This window comes from Mirounga leonina, unplaced genomic scaffold, assembly GCF_011800145.1.
Source record: "Mirounga leonina isolate KUSES-001 unplaced genomic scaffold, KU_Mleo_1.0 Mir_101664, whole genome shotgun sequence".
NCBI classification, from domain to species: domain Eukaryota; kingdom Metazoa; phylum Chordata; class Mammalia; order Carnivora; family Phocidae; genus Mirounga; species Mirounga leonina.
This window is the reverse complement of record NW_023270175.1, coordinates 23,281,708-23,304,994: the sequence shown is the minus strand read 5'-3', so window position 1 is coordinate 23,304,994 and position 23,287 is coordinate 23,281,708. Positions and strand designations below refer to the sequence as shown.

Genomic DNA, 23,287 nt, shown 5'->3' with positions numbered 1-23,287 from the left:
ATACTGCTGTAAACATTCACATACAAGTCTTTGTGTGTTTTCCCCCAGTGTCATTTTTCTGTTCCAGGGACCCGTCCAGGATACCATATCTTAGTCCATCATCGTGTCTCCTTAAGCTCCCGGAGCTTTGCTTTTGATAGCCCTTGAGAGGTCGGTGTTTCGTTTTCATCAGTTCGCTCTCACTCATGCAGGCTGCTCAGCACCTCTTGTCTGGCTGTCTTGAATTCTCTCAAATCCACCCCGGAACAAGAAAGTTTCCTGAACTAGCCAGAGGAGAGAAGGTGCTGCCCTCCTGGCCCCTCTCCCTCAGCTAGTACAAGTTGTCGGGAAGGTCTCTTCCTGGATGACTTCAGTAGCTTATCGGGGTAGAATAGATGTTCTTTCTGCATTTCCTCATTGCACTTTTTACATTTACAGACTGCTTCCTTGTTTACAAAGGGCTTTGTAAGGCTCTGGTGGGTAAGCGACTTTCCCCAGAGCCTGCAGTGAATCATGTCCAGCTGGGACTCAAACCCAGGGCCTGACTTCCCACATAGGTCTTCTTATCCCGAGACTACCAAATCGTGTTAAGTATTTGGAACCTTCTAAACTCACTTCCTAAACACCCTTGTAGAGAGCTAAGTTTTCTTCAAAACCCAAGTGAGGCACTCCATTTCGGCAAGAACGAGCAATGTGAAATTATAGTCTTCTTATGTTTGCAATTTACAAAGTGCTTTCCAGTCTCTTCTTCTCAAATGTTCCTCACTGCAGCCCTTACCCTTAGGGTGCAATTTGTGTCTCTATAAGTTACCAATGGCACTTGGTCATTTTATTGGTAAAAGTCAGTTGGGGTGCAGAGGATGTCTGTCCTACAGAAGTTGGGAGGATAGCACATAGTTTTCCTACCGTTAGAATCTTACCTTAGTGGGTACACATGCTGGTGCAGGCGAGCCTGGGTTCTCTACCACCATGTCCCGGAAAGGTTTCTGGCTACTGTTTGCCCCATTTAGAACTCGGGGGGGACTAATGACTAGCATCTCCTAGTATCTCCTGCAGATACAGAAGCTAACACCTTAGTGGTGCCTACAAGTATTCTTTTATCACCATTCCCCCCAAATGCGTGAGAAGCGGAGAGACATTTTCTTGGCATCTAGTCAGACTTCAAAATGAATTTTCTGAGAATGACCTAGAAAGTGGTTGTAAGATACAGGTGAAAAGAGTCGAGTTTTTAGTAAATAAGCAGAGAGCTGGCCTGAGAACTGCTCACCATTTGTAGCACTTTCTAGGGGGGAGTGGGTACGAGCAACCGAAAATCCACAGACATTGGCTGCGCCCCATTTGTACCTCAGAGCCAGCCTTTGGTAAGAGGAAGTGAACGAGATAAAACGAGAAAGCGCATTTCCACAGATTGTTTTCCACCGAGTCCTGATAAAGGATCGAATAGATTTCTCATCCTCAGTGCCTGCTTCTTTAGCCATTGATTTGAAGAGCTTCCAAAAAGGGACAAATACACACTCGGCAGGATCGAGTAGTAATTTATTGTGATTGTCTTTGTTCAGCTTTGAAAACTAAGGCATTGATATCAAGACTAAAGAGAAATTACATAGAGCTGGTGCGATTGAAAAAAGTTTGGCTCTTTCGAGTGATTTTTTTTTGGTTTTAATGACATAGAGTTAAGCTTTAAAAGCACGCTTCATTGAATCTCATCCAAGCCTCCGAGGACAGAGCTAGGGGACCTTTTTTCTTTAGAAGGCCACTGACCCACAAAGAAAAAAAATGAATCAAGGGCCGTGTACAAAAAAAGCAAGTTAATTTAGGTTCTTCCTTAGAAAACCATAAAGCATTCAACTTACCTGCTTTTTATTTATTTTTATTTTTTATTTTTTTATTTTTATTTTTTTTTTAAGATTTTATTTATTTATTTGAGAGAGAGAATGAGAGAGAGCACATGAGAGGGGGGAGGGTCAGAGGGAGAAGGAGACTCCCTGCAGAGCAGGGAGCCCGATGCGGGACTCGATCCCGGGACTCCAGGATCATGACCTGAGCCGAAGGCAGTCGCTTAACCAACTGAGCCACCCAGGCGCCCCCTTACCTGCTTTTTAAATGAAGATCAGGGAACTCTAAATAAGTACAACAAATTAAAAAAAAAAAGCCTCCGGGTTCATATTTGGTGCAGTCCGAAGCTGTGGAGGAGGGTGATGAAGAACAGTCTGGGGGAGGAAAGGAGTGAAAGCAGCCAGGAGGAGATACATGGAGAGAAGCCTGCACCCACAAGGGTCATTGGAAGGAGGAGGTTGAGCTGGGGAAATAGAGGAAACAAAGAATAGTCGTAGATCATGACCCGCTGTTCACCTGAGCCATTGGACTAACTGGTTCACGACTATTCCCAGCTCTTCTGTTGGTCTACTACTTAAGCGATTCAAGTACTAATTCTTATGGAAGTGTATGTAGCAGAATTACCTAGGGCCCTTTAAAAAAAAAAAGGCACATGCCCAGTACTTACCCCCTGCACTGTCTGCCCACCTGTCCCATATCAGGTCCTCTTGTCCCGGTGCTTGCTCACTCAGCCCGAAGAAAACATTGCTCCTTCTTTTCCTAAATGAGAAAGGATCACCAGGTTTAGAAAGGAGATCTCCAGAAAGAAAAGAAAGGCATTTCTCATTCAGACAGAGCATTTTAGGAGCAGTCGCAGACAAAGAGAATGTCTTTCAAATAATACGTGTGCCCTTTTAATATAAACCATTTGGGGTACTTAAAGTAGAAATATTCAAGTTCAAGATCAAGAGTGCTCTTCTGACTGAGCCAGCCAGGTGCCCTACAAATAGTCAAGTTTTATTTATTTATTTAAAGCTTTATTTCTTTTAGAGTGAACTAGTATGTGGGGGTTAGAGTGAGCTAGTATGTGGGGGGTGGGGTGGGTAGGGGCAGAGGGGGAGAGAGAGAATCTCAAGCAGACTCTGCTGAGCATGAAGCCTGAGACGGGGCTTGATCCCACAACCTCAAGATCACAACCAAGAGTGGGATGCTTAACCAACTGTGCTACCCAGACACTTCTAAGTTTTAAAAACCAAATGAGTTGTTCGAGTTCTTATGAGAAGGCGAAGCTCGGATTCCATTTTCAAACGCACCAAGACTGCCCCCCCCTTCCCTCATATTTCTCATCAGCCGAAACTGGTTACGGCACTGAGCCCCCAGTAGCGTATGTATGTCTTGGGATTTAATTCACAAGTGTGTCTTGGACTGTGTGTATCTCAGGCAGGGCTTTGGGCAAGGATGTCAGATTACGTTTTCAAGTAATGCTTTTTAGAAATGCAGACAGAGTAAGTGGTGCATTCCAGGCTACATAGGCAAAGTGGCCTGTTGGAGTAGGCTTCTTGGAACAGAGAGGAAGACAACTTTGACAGCAGAAGCATTAGCCAAGTGTCTACCCTGTTGTCGTCCTTTACACGAGGCGAGCCTTTTACCATTAGACAAAGTCTTCCTGGAGAGACCTTCTCTCTAAAATGAAAGTGGACTCTCTCTTATTAGGTATTGCCAAAACAAATATGTACTCCAGTGTTCTGGTATAAGCTGGTCTCCAGAAGGCCCTGCTAAGGGCCCCTGATGGCTATGAAACGGGCAGAGTACACTGGCCGTGCTGGACTATTTATTTAAAGATTTTTATTTATTTGTGAGAGAGAGCATGCGCTCAAGCGGGGATAGGGAGAGGGACAAGCAGACCCTGTGCAGAGTGCAGAGCCTGATGTGGGGCTCAATCCCACGGGCCCGAGATCATGACGTGAGCTGAAATCAAGAGTCAGCCGCCCAGCCAACTGAGCCGCGCAGGCGTCCTGACACACTGGGCCTTTTCGATGCTCTAGTGTACGTGTATGTGAGTGGAAATGGTGCTCTCGGCTTTCGGCAGGTTACTGGTAACTTTTATTGCTGTTACCCATTTTTGAAAGGTGTCTCCTTAGTGTAAAATTCCCGTGGGTCATTTTATACCCCTCAATGTCTAGCACCTTCTAAAGTACAGAAAATTATTCTTTCCTGCTGTCTCTGAATTTTCTGGCTTCAGGTTTTGTGTGTGTGTGTGTGTGTGTGTGTGTGTGTGCGCGCGCGCGCATTGGGGGTGGGAAAAAGGTGTGTTTTTCCTTGAATTTAGAAACCTATTTTGATAGCAACCATTAAGTGGCCCCTTGGTTTATTATATGTGTGAACCCTGCTAAGATTTGGTGAATGTAGATTATTTTCCAAACTCATGAATTGTTTCGCCTTGGAAATTCAGTGCATACCCCAATGGAATCTTAGCAAGCGTTGGAAAACCAGCATGTGATGAATTTTAGCCTGTGACGATCTTAAAAAGTAGCTGCTCCCTTCTTATAATTCATTTAAATAGCCCTGTGTGTCTTAGGCTCTCACTCTAAGCATTCCAATTAATTTTCTATGTGGGGTGTGAGTGTGATGGATTATTTAATACAGCTACAGCAAGTGCTGTCCTAGTTGGGGTTCTTCATATTATTTCACATGTTAAGACCATATTGGGGGAAATCCTCAACCCTGAAACCTGGAGACAACTGGATCTCTCTCCGTTAATTATGTGTCTCAGTACCAAAGGCCTGCTGTGAACTTGTTAAGCCAGTGAAGAGGGAGTTTTGTTTTTGGTTGTAACAAAGGTGTTTGCAGAAAATTGAGCCTTAGCAACCTTCTTTGGCTAATGAGATCTAAGATACTCTGCAGCTTCACAACTCCTAAACTCTTAGACACAGTCTTACCCCCCCCTTTTTTTTTTTGGTTAGATTGATCTGTTGACCAAGGGTTTCAAAAATGCCAAAAGAAACGTTTAGCAGTTTCTGGATGAGGAAGTTGTTTGAAGATTTTTTCCCTCCCCCCTTTCCTAAATAGTCCTTGATTACTGTAGCCCCCTCTTTTGTGTGGTAGTAACATTCTCCCTACTTTTTAATTGCTGGGAAGGAAGAATGATCGGGCATTTGTATGATTATGTAATATTTGTGTACATGCTATAGACGATCCTAGTTTAGTCAAATTAAGTTGCTTAAGTCCATTTTATCTGCAGTACCCCACCTCTCCTAAGCCACTGCGGTATCTATCTTAGGTCAAGATTATTCTTCTACTAAGCACACTCAGCCAAGCAGCAGCAATGGCCAGCTCACGGCCCAGTTCATTTCCTGTGATTGGTGGTGTTTGACTGGCTCATCATTCTCCAACCCTTTATTTATTGTTTACACTTATGGTTGACAGGTGCATATGTCTTCAACATACTTCATTCCTGAGTTCCCGAGATCTTGATTTGTTTTCAGACCCCTCGTCTTAGGTGGAACATGGATGGCAATAGCAGAAGGAACAGTGTCAGTGAATCCTTGTAAACATCTGTAAAAATTAGATCACACCAGTTAATGGTGGTGTGACTCAAGGGGTAGTAACTGTTGGGGTGCAGTTTTCAGTGGCACCACATCTCTTGGTCATTATGAGGGAGAGGTATGGTCTCTGCAAAGCACAGTTGTGTTCTGTGGCAGGAGGAACAAGGTGTGGGTGAACTTTGGGATCTAGTAAAAAAAAAAAAAGAGGCTCTCCAAACCTTCCTGTCCTAACCACAAGCAGAATATAGTCGGTGTAGAGGGAGGGAGATACCTTGTGGGTTGAGTGGCTGTGGAGTGATGCATCTTTTGGCACTTCTCTTGACTCCTAGGACTACATCACTGCACGAAGATGACATTTATTGGAAGCCATTAGTCTATATTGGGATCAGTGGCTACATATCCCGATATTATGAGGTCAAATAGTGTCTGACAACTGCACAGGAGATGCTGGATGAGAAAATCTGAACTTTGAGGATCATTTTCCATTATACTTTGTGACTTATCACAGCCTGAAATTATCCAGCGCAAACTCCCATTGTTTCCTCTTGGCCAGCAACCCCTTGAAATCCACTTACCCCTTTGCTTCCCCAACAGTATAACTACTACTGGTGTGTTTGCTCAGTCTTTGGCTGTCATGTATTTTATTTTATTTTTTATTTTATTAGAGGGGAGGGGAAGCACAGTGGGAGAGTGGGAGGGAGAAGCAGACTCCTAAAACAGGGAGCTTGATCCCAGGACCCCAAGATCATGACCTGAGCTGAAGGCAGACCCTTAACCAACTGAGCCACCCAGGCGCCCCTGTCATGTATTTTATAAATCATTCTTCATTAAGGGTACCTTCTCTTGGAATGTAAACTCCCAAAAGCTAGAAAAACTATGTCTCACTTATATGACTTGTACAGTATTTAGCATAGAATCTGGACTAATTTATTAAAAAAAAAAAAAAAAAGCCTTGGGTTGATCTTGAATGATACTGTTTATTGGCCACACCGATTTTCCTGTGGTGTAGCAATCTTCTTGATTCGAACGTCCTCTTGTCTTTTGTAGGTGGCTTTCTTATTTTAGCTGTCCCATAAGGGAATGGATGTTTTTGGTTTATTTATCCCCCCACGTGGGGCTTGAACCCACGACCCTGAGATCAGGAGTTGCATGCTCTACCCAACTGAGCCTGCCCACTGCCTTGATGTTTTTAGTTTTAGTAAAACATTTCAGATACACATGATGTCTAGGCTTTTGCGGGAACCTTGCCGGTGGAAATGAAGCAGAGTGTATGCACTTAAGCCAAACTCTTCCCTCTTGGACTTGATGAATGATGATGGAGATTGATTGTTCTACAATTTTATCTTCCAGGTGATCATTTGAAAATCTGTCCCCAGGGCTATACCTGCTGCTCTCAGGAGATGGAGGAGAAATATAGCCTGCAAAGTAAAGATGATTTCAAAAGTGTGGTCAGCGAACAGTGCAATCACTTGCAGGCCATCTTTGCTTCCCGTTACAAGAAGTTTGACGGTAGGTATTGGAACTTTGGTCCAAGTAAGCGTCAGTATGTGCTTTGTTCTTGAATTTGTTTGACACCTTTTATGCAAGTCATGTTTTAGAGGTGGGGACAGTTCAGTTTCTATGATTGCTTTTTCAGAGCTCCTCTGTCTTTTCCCAAGACATTCTCCTTGTTGGAACCTAAGGGCAAGTTAGCCTTCCAGCTTCATTGCTAGGATCCTTCTGGATGCACTAGAATCTGTATGGTAGGCATTATGGAAATATGGTCGCAAGAAGCCAAAAAAGAGATTGAAGGAGTTTAATTTAAAGGCTTTCATTTATTTTCTTGGGTGAACACAAAATAGTGTTGTTGACGTAAGTCACTTAAAAAAAATCTCCCTAATAAAAAGCAGGCATCTGAAAACTTAGCATAAGCATAGAGATTCTGCAGATGCTGGACTTCATATTAAATTTCAAACTGGATTTCCCAGAGACAACTAGAATCCTAGAAGCCCTGTAGAACATAGATAGGATTAAAATTCAGCTCTTGAGTTTGCATGCAGCAATGACCCAGAAGTAGCTACTATATTTATAATTGTTGTTAAGCTGGGCTTCATCCCTTAGCTGGCACTTTGGCATCATTTGTCCATGTAAAGCCGCGACCAAACTCCTTTCAGTCCCATGTGCCAAACATGAATTCTCATATGCACGCTGTCTTTTAATAGTGAAGAAATAGCCAATATGAGCCAAATGAGAGGCACTTCAGTCATATCTGAGGCAATGTTACAGATAATAGACTTTAAAAACTATAGACTATGGGGTCCAAAACACCTCAGGATTCTCTTCTCTGGTGCTCTTCACTCAGCTTGAAGATTGTTATGAAGTAGATTTAATTTTAATAGGAATGATTTCCTTTGTGCCTGTTTTAAAGGCCATTCTAATTACATAGTACCTTTGAAGCATGCTTTTCTTGACATTATGTGTGGTGAAGAAGTACAAGGCAAATTTTCAAGATGTGAAATGTCTTTGAGTATTTCTGCAAAGGGCTTGTTACCATGGTGAGAAGTTGGACTAAATTAGATTTATATAGCTGATAAGGCAGTCCCCAGCTAAAGAACAGGTTGTATTTCGAATGTTGGCTTTTGAGATTTGTTATTTGAAACTTATAACCGATTTAATAAGTGTTAGATTCCCAGGCTAGACCATGAGAGCATATTTAATTTGTAATGTAGTTGAATTAAAGTTTTCTCTATGTAGCATGTCATTTATCATACCCATTTTACCACCAGTTACTGTGAAAAATTGTGTTCTGTCTTGATTTTATCTCCTCCTCTTTCTGGATGGATGAAAATGTTTTATATATCCATATATCCTGTTTATTAGTCCACGCCCCCCCCCACATGCTGTAACTATAAAGAGTACTTAACAACGTGTTAACACCATGTGAAGATGGGTGTTATTGTCAAAAGACATCATTAGGCCACCTCTGTCTCTCTTGGTCACTAAACTATTAGTGTGATTATTGAAAAGACTGGTATTCACTTGACTCTGGCATTTCTCATTCAAGACTGTAATCTTAGCATTTTCTTTTACTTTGAGGAGAATACTTAGATAATTAGATGGCCATCTTTGAAAACTTGAGATGCTGGTACATAAAAATGACCCCTTGGGGTTTAATAAGGGCATTTAGAAGGGAAAAAGTCCTGCTCTTTACAAAAGGCTAGCCTGTTGGTAGCATGATGGAGTGGAGATAAAGCTGTTTTCAAGTTCTGCCACCTCCAAGTCGCCCCATTTCCTGTTGGATATGTCTCCTGCTGGTTCGGAGCCCACGGACATTAGTGACCTCTCTCGCCTACAGGCCTGCCGCTTTAGCTATTCTTTCCCCTTCTCACTCCCCATGGTTTTATAGCATTACTCGTATGATTCCAGTGTGTAATTTTTAAAAAGCCATACAGAGAAACACTATCAGTAAGTGTTAACATGTTTTTTTTAAAAAGGACGGAAAAACAGTTTCTCTGACCTTTCCCTACCAGGTTTCACATTCAATAAATGTGTTAACACTGTTTCTTTATCAGTTTCAAAACTGGTCATGAAAAATGATTATGAAACTTTAGTTTGTTTCTTCTGACTTCAAATTAAAATATGGCATAGACAATAAAGGTCGTGAGCACAGATTAAATTTCTTTTGAAGGAGTAGTAGTTGAAATGTGTTTGGTCTGGAGATCAAAACAGAGCTGGGATACGTTGCCTATTTCCTCCAGACTAGGTTTTCTGAGATAATTAAATGCTTTTGTATGGTAAAACCTCAGTTGACTGGTATCCAGCAAACCACAATCCTCAAGTGGGTGCTGTGTTTGTTGACTGATTTTTAAGGATGGCAGTTAGGACCCGCCAGCTGTCCTCAGGCCTAAAGAGAAAGTTGAGTGAAATTGTGTAGGGGCTGTCTTGATGCTCAGAAATCCAAGGGCAGGGAGCTTGGTCAAAGAATTTTCCAGGCCATTATAAAGGACAAGCCCGAGCTAATTGATGTGAATGAAAGAGAGGAGGTTGGGCCGAGCAGCAAGATGGCCACTGGAGAACCAAGCTGGGGTGGCCAGGTAGCAGGAAGAAGGCTGACAAGTCATGAGGAAATAGGAGAGGGACACATGGAAACCCACAAGGTCAGGCAACTTCAAAGGAGCATCTTTTGCCATCTTTAAGCTTATGGTATAAATTTAAAGTGGTGACCCTGAGCCCAGGCATCTGCCTGTACCATCAAAACTTAAGTCCTGTTTATGAGATACTGGCTTCTTTCTAAGGCCAGAACAACTAACTCGTTATAAATTTTTTTTTTAAGATTTTATTTATTTAGTTTGACAGAGAGAGACAGCGAGAGAGGGAGCACAAGCAGGGGGAGTGGGAGAGGGAGAAGCAGGCTTCCCGTGGAGCAGGGAGCCCGATGCGGGGCTCGATCCCAGGATCCTAGGATCATGACCTGAGCTGAAGGCAGACGCCCAACGACTGAGCCACCCAGGCGCCCCTAAAATTTTTTTTAAAAAGATTGTATATTTATTAGAGCGCACACACACAAGCGGTGGGGGAGGGGAGGGGCAGAGGGAGAGGGAGAAGCTGCTGGATCCCAGGACCCTGAGGTCATGACCTGAGCCGAAGGCAGACACTTAACCTAACCGAGCCACCTAGGTGCCCCTCTTAGAAACTTTCCAACAAAAATAAGGTTCGTAGGCTTTTAGTGGGTCAGCCTTCTTTAACTAGAAACCATCCCATTGCCTCAAATTTCTATCCTTCCTCCTCGAGGCGCTCCAGAGTTCAAGTGCCAGTTGTGGAGTTTCAGGGCCAGTTCCCTTATCTCTAAAGGCTTTTTTTGTTCTACATGTTCAATTTTTGTACACGTTTAATTTTTTACTGTTTGCCCATCTAAAGAGATTATACAGTCTGTAAATCCATTTTTAGGTTGTGAACTGTGTGCATGTGTGTGTTTTCAGACCTGGGTAAAGTACAGAAGTGTACTTCCTTAGGCAGCATCCCTCCCCACCAAAATGCTCAGGGTTCTCCTATCTTAAACTTGTATGTCTGAGTTTAAGGTCTCACTTCTTTCTTTTTCTACACCGTAATCCCCCTTCTCCACTCTCTAACTGGGGATGCTCCGAACCAGAAATGTACTGTCCTAGGCTGGAGACCTAGAGCCAGGAAGTGAGAGTGGCAGAGCTAGCTGCTCCCCCTCTTGGTGAGTTCTGGGGGGAAATTTTTTTTTTTTTTTTTGAAGTAGAACTGCTAATTAACATAGCTGAATCGGTTGTCTCATGAATATGCTAATCAGATGCTCAGTTCAGGGGGCTTTGAAAGAATCGCCAGGCAAAGGAATAGAAATAATAGAAGTGGGGCATAATCCGTGTTTTGGGACCACAACATAAAGGCCCACCCCAAAACGTTGCATTTTGTGAGAGACTAGTTGTTTTTAAAAGAAGCATGGTTCAATCAAACAACCCAAATAGATTAAGAAGATTAGAGCTGCCACGTTAAATATATCTCTGAATCACATAGTAAAAATGATGTAACAAGTATGAAAATACATTTTTGCTTAACTTCCCGAATCAAACGGTTTGCATGTTAAAGAAATCTTAAGGAAATAGAGCTGTCTGAGGCTAGTCCATTGCAAAAACTCTGTTAATTCCTCGTGTTAGGGAACAAATGTAGTAACTTCAGGGGCAGAGCGCATAGAATTGTCAGCCTGGTTCTGTTGTGAACCCACTGTGACCTGGGGCAATTAACTGGGTCTCAGTTTTCCCATCCATAAAATGAGGGGGTTGAGCTAGATGCTCTCTAAAGACCCTTTCAGTTCTGAAAATTCTGTGAATCTTCTAAACATGTGACTAGACCAGCTGCTTTAGTGAAAGGTCTTACAAGATGTTAATTAGCCGCCTGTCTGGTACCCTCTATTTTCCTGCTATCATTTCTTAACTCCACTACTTTCCCCAGGTCTTTGAAAACCCTCCCATGAGCCTGAAGCTTGTTAACTCGAATAATAGTAGAAATTTTCTGAATTAGCTTAAAACGCACATAAAAGAAATAATTGTCCCATCTATCTGCACAGGCCAAGTGTAAATCAAAGTGGCCACCCTTCCCTTAAGCCCTCAAGTCCCCTTGTTTTCTATCATTTCACAAAGGCAGGACTCGTCGCACTCTGCAGATTTAGCCAAATCTGTGTTTTAATCACTGACTGGAAATTTCCCAGAGTTCACACGGGCCATCCCTTCATTAGACCAGTCGGAAAACCAGCGTGGAGGCGCAGGGAGTTGACCCCAGCGTGGGGGCGCAGGGAGTTGACGGCATTTGCATTCACAGGCCCATGAAAGCAGTGACCTTAGTGGGAGGAAGCTGGCCACTCACCTTAAAAGGCAAATGCGTCTGACTAGGCTTCATGGCCATTAGCTAAGCTGAAATTTCTGGAATTTTCCTGACCTCTGACCTCCACTATTTTTTCAACTACGTGGTCTTATTCTTGTCCTTTGCACGTCCATATTGACTGACTCAAGACCCCCCCCCCCGGGGGGGGGAGGTTTTTACGTTTATAGAAAAAACAAGTCTTAAATATCCTCCAAAATGAACATGTGGTAGAATGTAGAACATCCTAGGGCTTGCTTTTTTAATCTTCACCTCAGATTTGATCCATTCAGACGTTTAAAAAAAAAAATGTGTTGCTTTCTGAAACCTCTGCTGTAATGCAGTGGACAGCATTTCACGGGATGCGTAGCTCAGAACTGGAGAGAGAGGTGTGAGGCCTTCTGGCCATCCTGTGAATGTCACGCTCTTTCCAGATCCTAATGCTAAGGGTCTTTTGATTTCGTTGGAAGGCACTACTCCTCTTTTCTTTACAATTCTATTTTCTTTTCCTTCCATGTGAAGGGGACTAAAATGCCGGGCATTTTTGCTAACTCTTTCATAATCTCTCTGTGAACCTTGATGAAAAAAAAGCCACTGGCAGCTTTACTGTAATCAAATCAAGAGCTCAGACAAAACACATGCATTTCTGTATTGACAAAGGTTTTCTGCCTTTTGAGTTGTTATCTGAAGTGTGACCAATCGTGGCTCTAGCATTGGCTATCTCGTTGGATTGGAAATGCTTGTGCAACTTGCAGGGCGCCCCGAGCCCAGAGCACCAGCGCTGTGGGCCTCTGCTGTTAGCTTTGACTTCTTAAGAAGTCAGGGCATCAGCAAGAAGCAGCTGATCTGTTTGGAGGCAAGTAAATAAAATGGAAGAGCTTCAGCTGAACGGCTTTTATCTACTTTGTTGGTTCATTGCACTTTGAGCCTGGGAGTGGAGAACACTGTTGTTCCTCTCTGCCCACCCTCCTTCTGTGTGTCTGTCTGTCCAGGCAAAGAAAAGGGCGTATTTGATCTAGCACTGCCTCCTAACTGATTGACTGGGGGAATTCTCAAGCCAGCCAGGCCTTTCTTGTTTATTGTCCCTGCCCAGCTCCATCCCCCCCTCCCCTTGAAAGAATTGGCCAAGCCATTGAAACTCTTGTAATAAATATGACTCAGAGAGAGTGTTATGTGGGCACACCTTTTCTAGAGGTCAATGTGCCAGAAGTCTTGAAAACATTCATACCCTTTGATTTAGTCATTCTACTTTTAGGTATTTCTCTCAAGGAAAGAAAGATGTCTGTACAAGGGTGTTCATCACAGCATTACTTACAATAATGACAAATAGGAAATCGGTCTAAATGTCCTATGATGACTCTGGTCTGTCCACATGGTGTCCTATATATGCAGTTGTTAACCGTTGAAGTTTCTGAAGGATCTTTAATCACATACCCGAGAATAGGGTACAGATACGTTACGATCTCAAGCCTGTAACAATACATATCTTCCTAGGAAGAAGAGAATTTGATAAACCGTTGTTGCTGTCTTTTAGTAGTGGGGTTATTGGCAACTTGTTTCTATTTTCTTCATATCTTGTCATACTTTTTAAGTTGCTACAATTTGAAGGGGATACTTGATAGGAAAAAATTGTATTTTTTTCATGAAAAATGCTTCGGTGGCATTTTAAGAAAATATTTGGGTTTTTCCCCTTAAAGTATCACAGTGGTCACTATAGACCATTTGTAGACAGAAAAATGCATGGAAACCTCCAGCAATTAAATGAGTAGAATAAGGGAAATAAAGTACTCTTTGAATATGTGAAGGTACAGTATTTTTCTGGTTATAAAATGTCACTGAAAAATTTGGGTGAACAAAATTGAGAAACATCTATTGAAAAAAATTACCCCAGGTCCCTAACATCCGTTGTTTTTATATCAACATTGTATTTGCCTTATCTTTTTTTTTGTGCAGGTAGATGCAAATTGGAACCATAACAGATTATTGTTACTATGTGTCCTGATTGTTCTCTTAATAATAGGTCATGAGCACCTAGACCATATTATAAGGTTTGTATGTGAGGCCATAGAATAGATCCACCTAGAGGTTGGTATATGGAACTCTTGGGTGGCTTTTCCAGCCTCCTGGCTTCCCTAAACATCCCCTCAGCCTCCTCTGAGCACTTGAATGAGAAGGAGTATGTGTGTTAAAGGGAATTGGCTTAGCTGGTACTGGGTGTACCCTTAGTACGGATGGAATGGGGTCTAGTAGAAGGCTTACAGTCTTTAGCCCATGTCTCTGGCTACAGTAGAGCATGAGGCAGGGGCCATGAGAGATAACATAAGGAGCTTTAGCATTCATAATGGGTTAACTAAGAAAATTAACCTTGCAGAAAAAGAGCCATGCCTACTTTGGCAAGCTCCTAGCACCGTTTCGTATGTTCACAGCCCCTAGTAAGGGCTGCAGTTGGCCGTTGCCCCGTCATCCTAGGGGAGGTCTGTTGATGTGCTGTCAGTTGATGAACATTTGTCAAGTACGTGTCCTTTCAGTACATCAAGCACTTTTGAGAAGTAAGATTATGCCAAGATGGAGGAAAGTGCCTGCTGAAAACTTAAGCAGACGTTACCGAAAAAGCAAGACAGAGGGAGGAGATCGTCAGAGACCAAAGTTTCCATTTCGTTTAATTTCCTTTTTCTCTTCCATTCGCAGATGCTTGTGTTAGCCGTTCTTGATTAAATGTGTTGATCTCTGGTGAAAGGGTGAATAGAACTCTTTGAATTTTCTTAACAGTGAGAAAAGTATGATTTGTAGCACTTAGAAGGAGGCTTCTTTTCTCAGGAGTTTTGTTGAGGTGGTAACTTAACTGTTCGCACACCATGCCAGGGCTGCGAAGTTCAGTCTTTACAGTAAAGAGGAAATTAATCCTTCAACGTAAAAGGCGGCTTCCTAATAATATAAATACAAGGTGGTAATTTATAACACGCAGCCAAGTGGATTGAATAGAAAGGACTTCTAATCTCTTAAGGTCGTGGGTTAGTTCTAGAATGTTTTCTAGCTCATTCATCAATAGCCAGTTGATTGTTTATAATGGAGTAACTAATGGCGTTTAATAGCAGAACTGGGGCCTTTTGACCTGTTTCAGGAATTTTGAATGTTTATTTGATGCGAGACAAGTGGCTGGGGATAGAAGAACATGATGTTCTTCTTCGTTCTTTTAAAAGACAGGATATTTGCGTAGAAAACTTTTATATGGAAAAGGCGACCTCTCGTTCTAGTTTTTCCCATGTTAAACGGATACTCCTGACTTCCGCATAATCCATTTTAGAGCTGGCAGATACTTTCAGTCCCCCTAGCTCAGCCCTTGTACTGAGCGGACTTCTGGCAGGTGAAGTGTGTGGGGAGGGTTGGGGGTTGACCTGCTGCTTCATTCTTAATTTTCCTTTCCCCGATTCTTTGCTTAATCCCTGATCTGTGTTTATATATGCGTGATGTGTGTAATACTCCTCTTCCATGGGTTGAGGTTTCTCCATTCCGTGTCTTTCACTCAGTGGTAGCTCCCACCCTTGTAGATGTCTGGGACATTTCACAGCATTGGAAGCCAGAGCCATTAAGCATTTCCTTTGACTAAATTGCTCCCAGTTTTATAAGGCCTTGGGTCTTCTTAATTGACCTCCATCAGCTTTGGCTTAATTCATGTTCCCCGAGCTGGATAATATTCGACTCTACCGGGAAAGATAAAAACCAGCCTTAAGAGATTTTTAAAGTGACTGTAGGTAGGAAGAAACCCTAAAGGTGACCATAAGAACCCTTCACTGATTACAAGTAGTGTCCGTTTATTGAGCATCTCTGGTGCTGGGCATTATCCATATGAGGTGAGCAGTAACAGCGTCATGTTATGGATGAGGCCAAAGAAAATCAGAGAGGTTAGATCTTCTCTCCATTCAAGGTCACACTGCTCATAAGTGAGGGATCCCATGCTTTCCCCACTGTATCACTCCAGTTTAGATATGTAGCATGTTACAGTGCTTGTTTCCACCCCTGTGTTACGTGCTCATCCTCGAGCCCTGGGAGTAGCAGTTGCTTGATCCTTAGAACGTAAACACTTAAGCCTCCAAACTGAAAGCTGAAGGAGAAATAAACCCTGATCACCTCTTTGACTCTGTCTTTCAGACACCTGTAGCATCACTTGAAACAGACTCCCTGCCCAGCATTTTCCATGAGTATAAGCAGTTGTCACAAGGGAGATCTAATTTCCCCATTAACTTAAGCTTCTGATCGTTGCGGAATATTGGGTTACACTGCTCTGGCTGGTCCTCTCTTAGCCACCGAGTGTCTTATAATTGGCTTCAGGCATAATGATTAAGAAGGAATGATTGCTAGCTGTCTTGGGCCTGTACAGTTTCTCTTTAGCAGTTAAGATCAGACCCTGATCCTGAATTCTGAATAATGGGGGGAAAAGTGAAGATGAACATTACAGTGATTAGTGAAGTTGCTACTGATGGCCGGGACCGGGACCGGGACCGGGGCCCGAATGTCTAATTTTGCTCTATTCCTCATTGAGAAGAAAGTGTCCTAGGAAGAAAGGGAGGAGTGGGGATGCAAAAGAGTTATACACGAACGTGTGAAAGCTGCTAGTTTGATAGAAGGAGCAGATGTAAAAGCTCCCCCCCTTCTCCTTTCTTCTCCTTACAGCAAATTATTATGTTTTGGTTGATATTGGACCTAACTGGTATGGATTTTGGAATTTAAATTATATCTGCCATCCTTACAAGGGCTCTGAGGCAAAAGGCATAGTTTGAATAAGTCTAAAGAGAAGGGAGTTTGGATCCTTCAGGTCCCTTGGCTTTTGTTCTCTTGACTTCCGTAGGCGAAAGAGATGAATATTTTAAAACTTGCTATATGCAATGAAGGATTAAGGATTTTATAGGTGCTTTAAAAATCTCTGGTGCACGTAAAGCCATGTGTGGAGGGTTGGCAGTATAGTAAAGGTGAGTTGGATGAAGGAAATGTGTCTTCTCGGGAATGTTGATTATAGTCTGGGCAGGAAGGTTAAGATGCGTGGTAAAGGGGCGCCTGGGTGGCTCAGTCGTTAAGCATCTGCCTTCGGCTCAGGTCATGATCCCAGGGTCCTGGGATCGAGCCCCACATCGGGCTCCCTGCTCCGTGGGGAGCCTGCTTCTCCCTCTCCCACTCCCCCTGCTTGTGTTCCCTCTCTCGCTGTGTCTCTGTCAAATAAATAAATAAAATCTTTAAAAAAAAAAAAAAGATGCGTGGTAAAACTGTGTGCTTTGCTTTGCTTTGAGCCCATAATAGCCACTCAGTACATACTTGTCAAATTGCATAGTCATTAGGAGGGATTCAGTGATCAGATTTTAACTTGTTATATCAGTTTTATAGAATTTCTGTATATAGCCCACTCAAACAATCTTTGTATTTTCAACTTATATGGCCATACTAAAGAGTCTTTTAAAGTGTGTCAGAAAGGAAATCAATTTTCTGAACAATCAAAGGAATTAGAATTGAGTATGTGTGTAGCACCAAGCTAATCTCTTAAAGTTTAAATTAACATCACACATAGCACGCACGCACACACCCTTCCTAGACAGAATTTGAGTCATGGGAAACAAAGTAAGGTCCGTGATGGTATTGGACAGAGGGCATGCTGGTTTGAAATCTGTTCTCCTCTTAATTATACTCCAAAGCAGCTACGTTATACAGAGTAACACCAACCCATAGGTTCTTGATCTGAATGAGGAACTCTAAGACTTTTATTTTTTTTCCCATAAAATGTTCAGTGTCTTAGCATTTCTTTGACCTCGAGCACTTTGAAGCTTAAACAGTGAACTCTGACATTGTATAGCTTTTTTAAATTAAAACACCTCTGAAATGCCTCTCTGCCCCCACCCTTAAAACCTATACAACTGTAGGTGCCATTCACTAGAAATGCAAGTAAGTATTCAGTTATTTATTAAATGAGTCATCAAAGCACAAGTCAAATAGTTTCTAACATCCTACTTTTACACTAAATGATGTGTGCCAATTTTATGAGCAATATAATAAAAATCCAGTATTAGGGAAGGACCTGTGGTTGCCTTTGGAATCTTCTCTTTTGGATCGTGAACTAGTAATAGCAGTGGATTGACACAAGGCTTTGCATATTGATCTCAATGACCAGGCTTTGGTTTCCCAGCATGTGAGAGCTACGTGTGCAACCTGTGGGACACATACTAACGCAACTCAGCGTACCTTCTTTATTATGTCCCAGACGACCCAGCAGCACTTGGCAGGGCTGCTAGGGATTCGAGCAAGGTATGGGAAGTGGACCAGATGGCATTTCCAGGTTGCTTCGTACCCCAACACTCCCCAGCTTTGAATTCTAGAAAAGTGCTACCTGCATCTGGACACTCAGTTGAGAGACTTCCACAAAAGAAAATTTACCCCCCCCCCCAAAACATCATAAATCACACCCAAGAATGCAAGGAAAAAAATGAAAAAAACCCAAGTCACTGGAAAGAGATTTTCCTCTAATTAAAACGCTTAACCCGTATGCTTCATATTTAGCACAGCCCTGAGCTGGTGTTGATTGCTATTGAGGAGGGAAATGGGACACGTTTCCTTGGCGAGAGCAGCAGTTCTCAAACCTTAGGGGAAGCAGAGTCGCAGATGGTTAGGCTCCATGCCCAGGGTCTCTTGATCCGGTGGGTTTAGGGTGGGGTCCAAGAACTTGCATTTCTGACAAGTGCCCTGGTGATGTGGTGTTGATGTTGGCCTGACTTGACCACACTTGAGAATCACTTGGGATTTTGGAGAGAATTAGAGGCCTCTCAGGTACCTGATTTGAGTAATGCTTTTCATACGGTTCCCCTAGCTCCTTGCGTACTTTCTGGTCTTCTTCCGGGGAGAGAACTTGGGCAAAAACGCCAGGCTGTGCACTTGTAATGGAGATGAGGAGTTGACTTGCGTCCCCGTTCCCCCACCACCAACCTTTTTAGCTCTTCAGAGGGAATCCATTTCCCTTTGTCTCCTTGAAGAGGGCCCAGGAAATACAAAACAAGCAAAACTCAAAGGAAAAAGAAAGAGCTCCTCTCCCCACAAAAATACCCCGCAAACAAAACACACATAGTTTGAAAAGCTGGAACCCAGAAGACTGTGGACCTTGAGGCTCAAGCCACCATGTGGTTGCCGAGCTGGGGGCATAGGTATGGAATCTCTTGGAAGGGAGCAGTCACACGCATCGCCTCCAAAAGGCTTCAGCGTTTCCAGTGCAGGTTTTGAGAAACTATTGGGAAGTAGTTTTCAGCCTCTGATTTGCCCGCCCAACATGAGAAGATAATGGCTTTGTCTCGCTATTGCATTTTGAGAAGATTGCTAATGTTCTTCTGGCTTCAAAGGAGGCACCAGATTTTTTCTTCTGCTCCATGTTCACTTGGAGGCACTTTCTTAATTGATGTGGTCCTTACATTTTGCTTTAGTATTTATTACATTTCCTGCTTGTAAACTTAATATCGTGAAGTGTTTATTTTTATACCAGCCATAGGTTCATTAAGAATGATTGTTACAGATACACCATTAGCTCTTTTCTTCTTTGAACTGCCTAACAAAAGCTTCAGGAGAAACTAATTTGCCCTTTGTACTTGAGAGATTAAAATCTTTTTAACACTCAGGCCAGAAAGTAAAGGTGGAATAACCAGGTATTCTTACGTATTTTTCTGTTATTTTCCCTGTTGTCCGGTAAATATACCAAATCTGTGGTTGAGTCTGCTAGGCATTGCACGTCTCTCTACCCCCCTCCCCCCCTTCCCCCTTCTTTCCCTCTCTCCCCACCTCCACCCCCACCCCCAAAGAATCTCATGATGTTACCATATGAATCCTTTAAGAACCCAAGGTCAACTTGGATACCCCAATTTTTCACAGGGAACACCTGAGAACTTATTTTCAGAAAACCTCAGTGCTAGCTTTTGTGGTATTTCGTTATGTTTCTTGGCCTCCAGCATGTCCCAAGCAGTGTTCTTGCATGTCACGTAGATGTAAGGAGAAAAAAAAAATTGTGTCCAAGTAAAACAACATGTTTTAAAAATACCTGTCCTGGTGTCAGGTTTCAGTTAGGAGGCATTGTTAGCTTTGGTTTAGATTCTTGCAGTAGAAAGTTCTGGCAAACCTCATTTTTAGATTTCATGTACCCATTTTTATCAAGTTCTTTATTTACCTTGTGACTGAATGAGAGAAGTGTCTGTGTGTGTGTGTGTGTACGCGCGCGCGCGCATACAAGCATGTTTTATATTGACTACTGGGAAGTTGTTGGTCTAAAATAATCATTTTTCCCCTTTCTTAAGTGTAGACACGTGTAAGTGACTGTGACTCGTGAGCTAGATTTCCTTTCATTGACACGAAAAGGAATCCACCTTATATACGAGTGTGTTTTCCAAATTCATTTTGTCGTATTTTTTCCAGTTTTCAAACTGACCTGAAAAATGCTTTGTTACTTAATTACTGAAAACCCTTTCTTCCATTTTTTTTTCTTTTTTTGTTTTGTTTTTAGAATTCTTCAAAGAACTACTGGAAAATGCAGAGAAATCCCTGAATGACATGTTTGTGAAGACTTATGGCCGCTTATACATGCAAAATTCTGAGCTATTTAAAGATCTCTTTGGAGAGCTGAAGCGCTACTACGTGGCAGGAAGCGTGAACCTGGAAGAAATGCTAAGTGACTTCTGGGCTCGCCTTCTGGAGCGGATGTTCCGCCTGGTGAACTCCCAGTACCACTTCACAGATGAGTATCTGGAATGCGTGAGCAAGTACACCGAGCAGCTGAAGCCCTTCGGAGATGTCCCTCGGAAACTGAAGCTTCAGGTTACGCGTGCATTTGTAGCTGCCCGTACTTTTGCTCAAGGCTTAGCGGTCGCAAGGGATGTAGTGAGCAAAGTCTCTGTGGTAAGTGCTCTTTGCATCCTGTGTGTTTGTTTTTGTTGTTTCCTTTTAAAAGAAAGTTTGCGGGGGGCGCAGTCGGTTGGGCGTCAGACTCTTGATTTCGATTCAGGTCGTGATCTCAGGGTCATGGGATGGAGCCCCAGGGCGGGCTCCATGCTCAGTAGGGAGTCTGCTTGGGGCTCTCTCTCTCTCTCTCTAGATCTCCCCCTCTTGCTTGTGTGTGCGTGCTCTCTTTCAAATAAATACATTTAAACAAAGAAAGTTTGGGAGGTAGAAAAATGAGTAGAATTCCATGGACTCAGTAACCATTTTCTTCTCTTCTGCTGTCTTCTTTCTCTTGGCCTTTCCCTCACACACTTTATTCTGATACAGATACGCCCTATAGTTAGATACCATGCTGTGATGAACATCATCCTATAACATCGTTCTTTGCAGTGGTTTCTTGGGTAGCTCTTCTATTGGAACCTGGTTTAGTATCTTTTCAGCTCCTATTCTACTTCCCCTCCAGAGAAAGCAGCAGACAGGCTCCATATTTGGTTGCTTTGAGTGACTAGGTTTGGGCCTGCTAGTTACAGTCTAGAGCAGTATTGAACATGCATTAGTACGTGGTTCCTTGTTTTAAGGTACACTCAGAGCTCTTTAGAAGGCAGAGCTTTTTATGACAGTGGGGGCCACGTGCTCTTGACTTACAGCTTTGTTTATAGGGTTACCAATAGAGAGAATGAAATTGTAATATGTAAGCAAGAGCAGATTGAAATGAGGCACATTTCCCTCATTTATAAGCTAAAGGAATTGGACAATGTTCTTTGAAACCAGCTTAAGGAGGTATTTCAGGGGCCTCCTTGAGGAGAGGCAGGGGAGATGAGGGGAATCTTCTAGTAAGCGAGACTCTGCATCTATGACTTTACCTCCTGGCTGCACCAGAGAAACTTTGCTTTTCTCTCTTTTCAAAGTAGAGGGTTTTTTTGTTTTTTTTTTTAAGATTTTATTTATCTATTTTGAGAGCAAGCAGGGGGAGGAAGAGGGAGAGAGAATCTGGAGCAGACTCCCGGCAGAGCACGGAGCCCGACACAGGGCTTGATCTCACGACCCTGAGATTGTGACCTGAGCCAAAATCAAAAATCGGACACTTAAACTGACTGAGCCACCCAGGTGCCCCTCAAAGTAGAGTTTTGAGCAAGATTTCAAGGGGGAAAAGGTTCTATGGCTCCTTCACTCCCTGCTCCCCCAGAAAAAAATGAAATTTGAAAACTTCTGGAAGGTCTTCCTGCCTCTACCCTTCCATGACTTAATACCAGCAAAGAAACAGTAATCTGGGACAAGTTACCTTTGGAAGACTCATCTTGGTGCTGTTACATTTCAGCCCTCAAAGGAAAAGCCAAATTGTAGTCCATTCGCTAAAAAAAATTGCAGACGAAGGACAGCAGCTCCTACTGAGGCCATTTGGTGGTTTTGAGGACTGGAGGGCATGGTCAAAACGAAAACTGAACAGCGATACAAACATCTGGGCTATCAGTCTGATTGCCTATCAGTTCATTTAGAGTTCGGGTGACCACATAATTTATTGTCCAAACCAGGATGCTTATTGTCTAAACCAAGAGGTGCTTCTTACCAGTCTTACCCAGACAGCATGTGCCGCTAAGTTTGAAGAAGCAACCAGGCTTGTCCTGATCAGGCCAGGCTTCGTGGTTACCCTAGTTAGAGAGGAAACTTAGACGTTAACCCAGTGAAGGTAAGATTCTAAAGAATCGTGTACCATAAAAATTAGGTGTTTCTAAGATATTTCATCCTAAGATTGGGTGATAGGAGGCTTAGTTGATTGGTCATCGTCATTATTGCAGGTTTGCATGTTCTCTCTCATCTTCAGGCACATAAACTTTCAGGGAACAACAGTTCTTTCCAGCATGTTTTTGTTGACTCCTTTTCCTCCTGATAATTCTCCTTGTAATTTGCAAAAATTTGTTGGGGCATATGAGAGTAGGTGGGAGCAAGTAGGGAGGGTGATGGTTATAATTAAAGGAATAATCTGATTCCTGAACTTCTGCCAACCTCAGCAACCATTATGAATTTTGCAGATGCTCATGTCAGAGTCCTGAAACAAGGCACAGTTATTCCACATCACAGTTATTGACATGGTAGCTCACCTAAAACATCTGCCCTCCTTCATCGAGTCCTTGCATTCATCCTCAGCTGAATAGGCGGAAAGGCGCTCGCTGCTCTGTGGTTTGAATGAGTGTGTGTGTGTGTGCGTGCACACTCGTGTGGAAGAGAAAGGCAAGAAGTAGAAAGACCTTTGCAAGCATCTGAAAATGGTTGTTTTCCATTAGCCATCTCCCTTTCAGTTCTTGGGAAGAGGGACCAGGCCGGCAGAAGTCTGGTTAGCCTCACTTTGCTAGGTTGGAAACTCCCTTAGAGAACTGAGATTCCAGAGCCTCCAACTCACAGCTGAAGGCAGTAGATGAAACAAGGAAGTGCTTTAGAGACCCTTCATTGCAGATTTAGAAGATCAAGGGCAAAAAGGCTTGCGGTTGTCCACTCCAGCCCACCTCCCAGGGTAGGGAGAAGGAAGGAGTTGTGGCTTCCCAGTGTCACATTCTTCTTGACATGGTTCTCAGAATTCATGGTGGGAAATCCATAAGATTGGCTTTTGTATAAACGATTCAAACACCCTTAACTATACAATA

General features: G+C 42.9%; 1 protein-coding gene across 1 annotated transcript in view; it reads left to right on the top strand.

Moving 5' to 3' along the window:
- Positions 1-23,287, top strand: part of GPC4 (glypican 4) — a 107,034-nt gene that overhangs the window by 65,658 nt on the left and 18,089 nt on the right. Inside the window, exons 2-3 of the mRNA XM_035008785.1 lie at positions 6,690-6,848; positions 20,215-20,606. Coding sequence (XP_034864676.1) covers positions 6,690-6,848; positions 20,215-20,606 — 551 coding nt within the window. The remainder of the gene's footprint in view (positions 1-6,689; positions 6,849-20,214; positions 20,607-23,287) is intronic.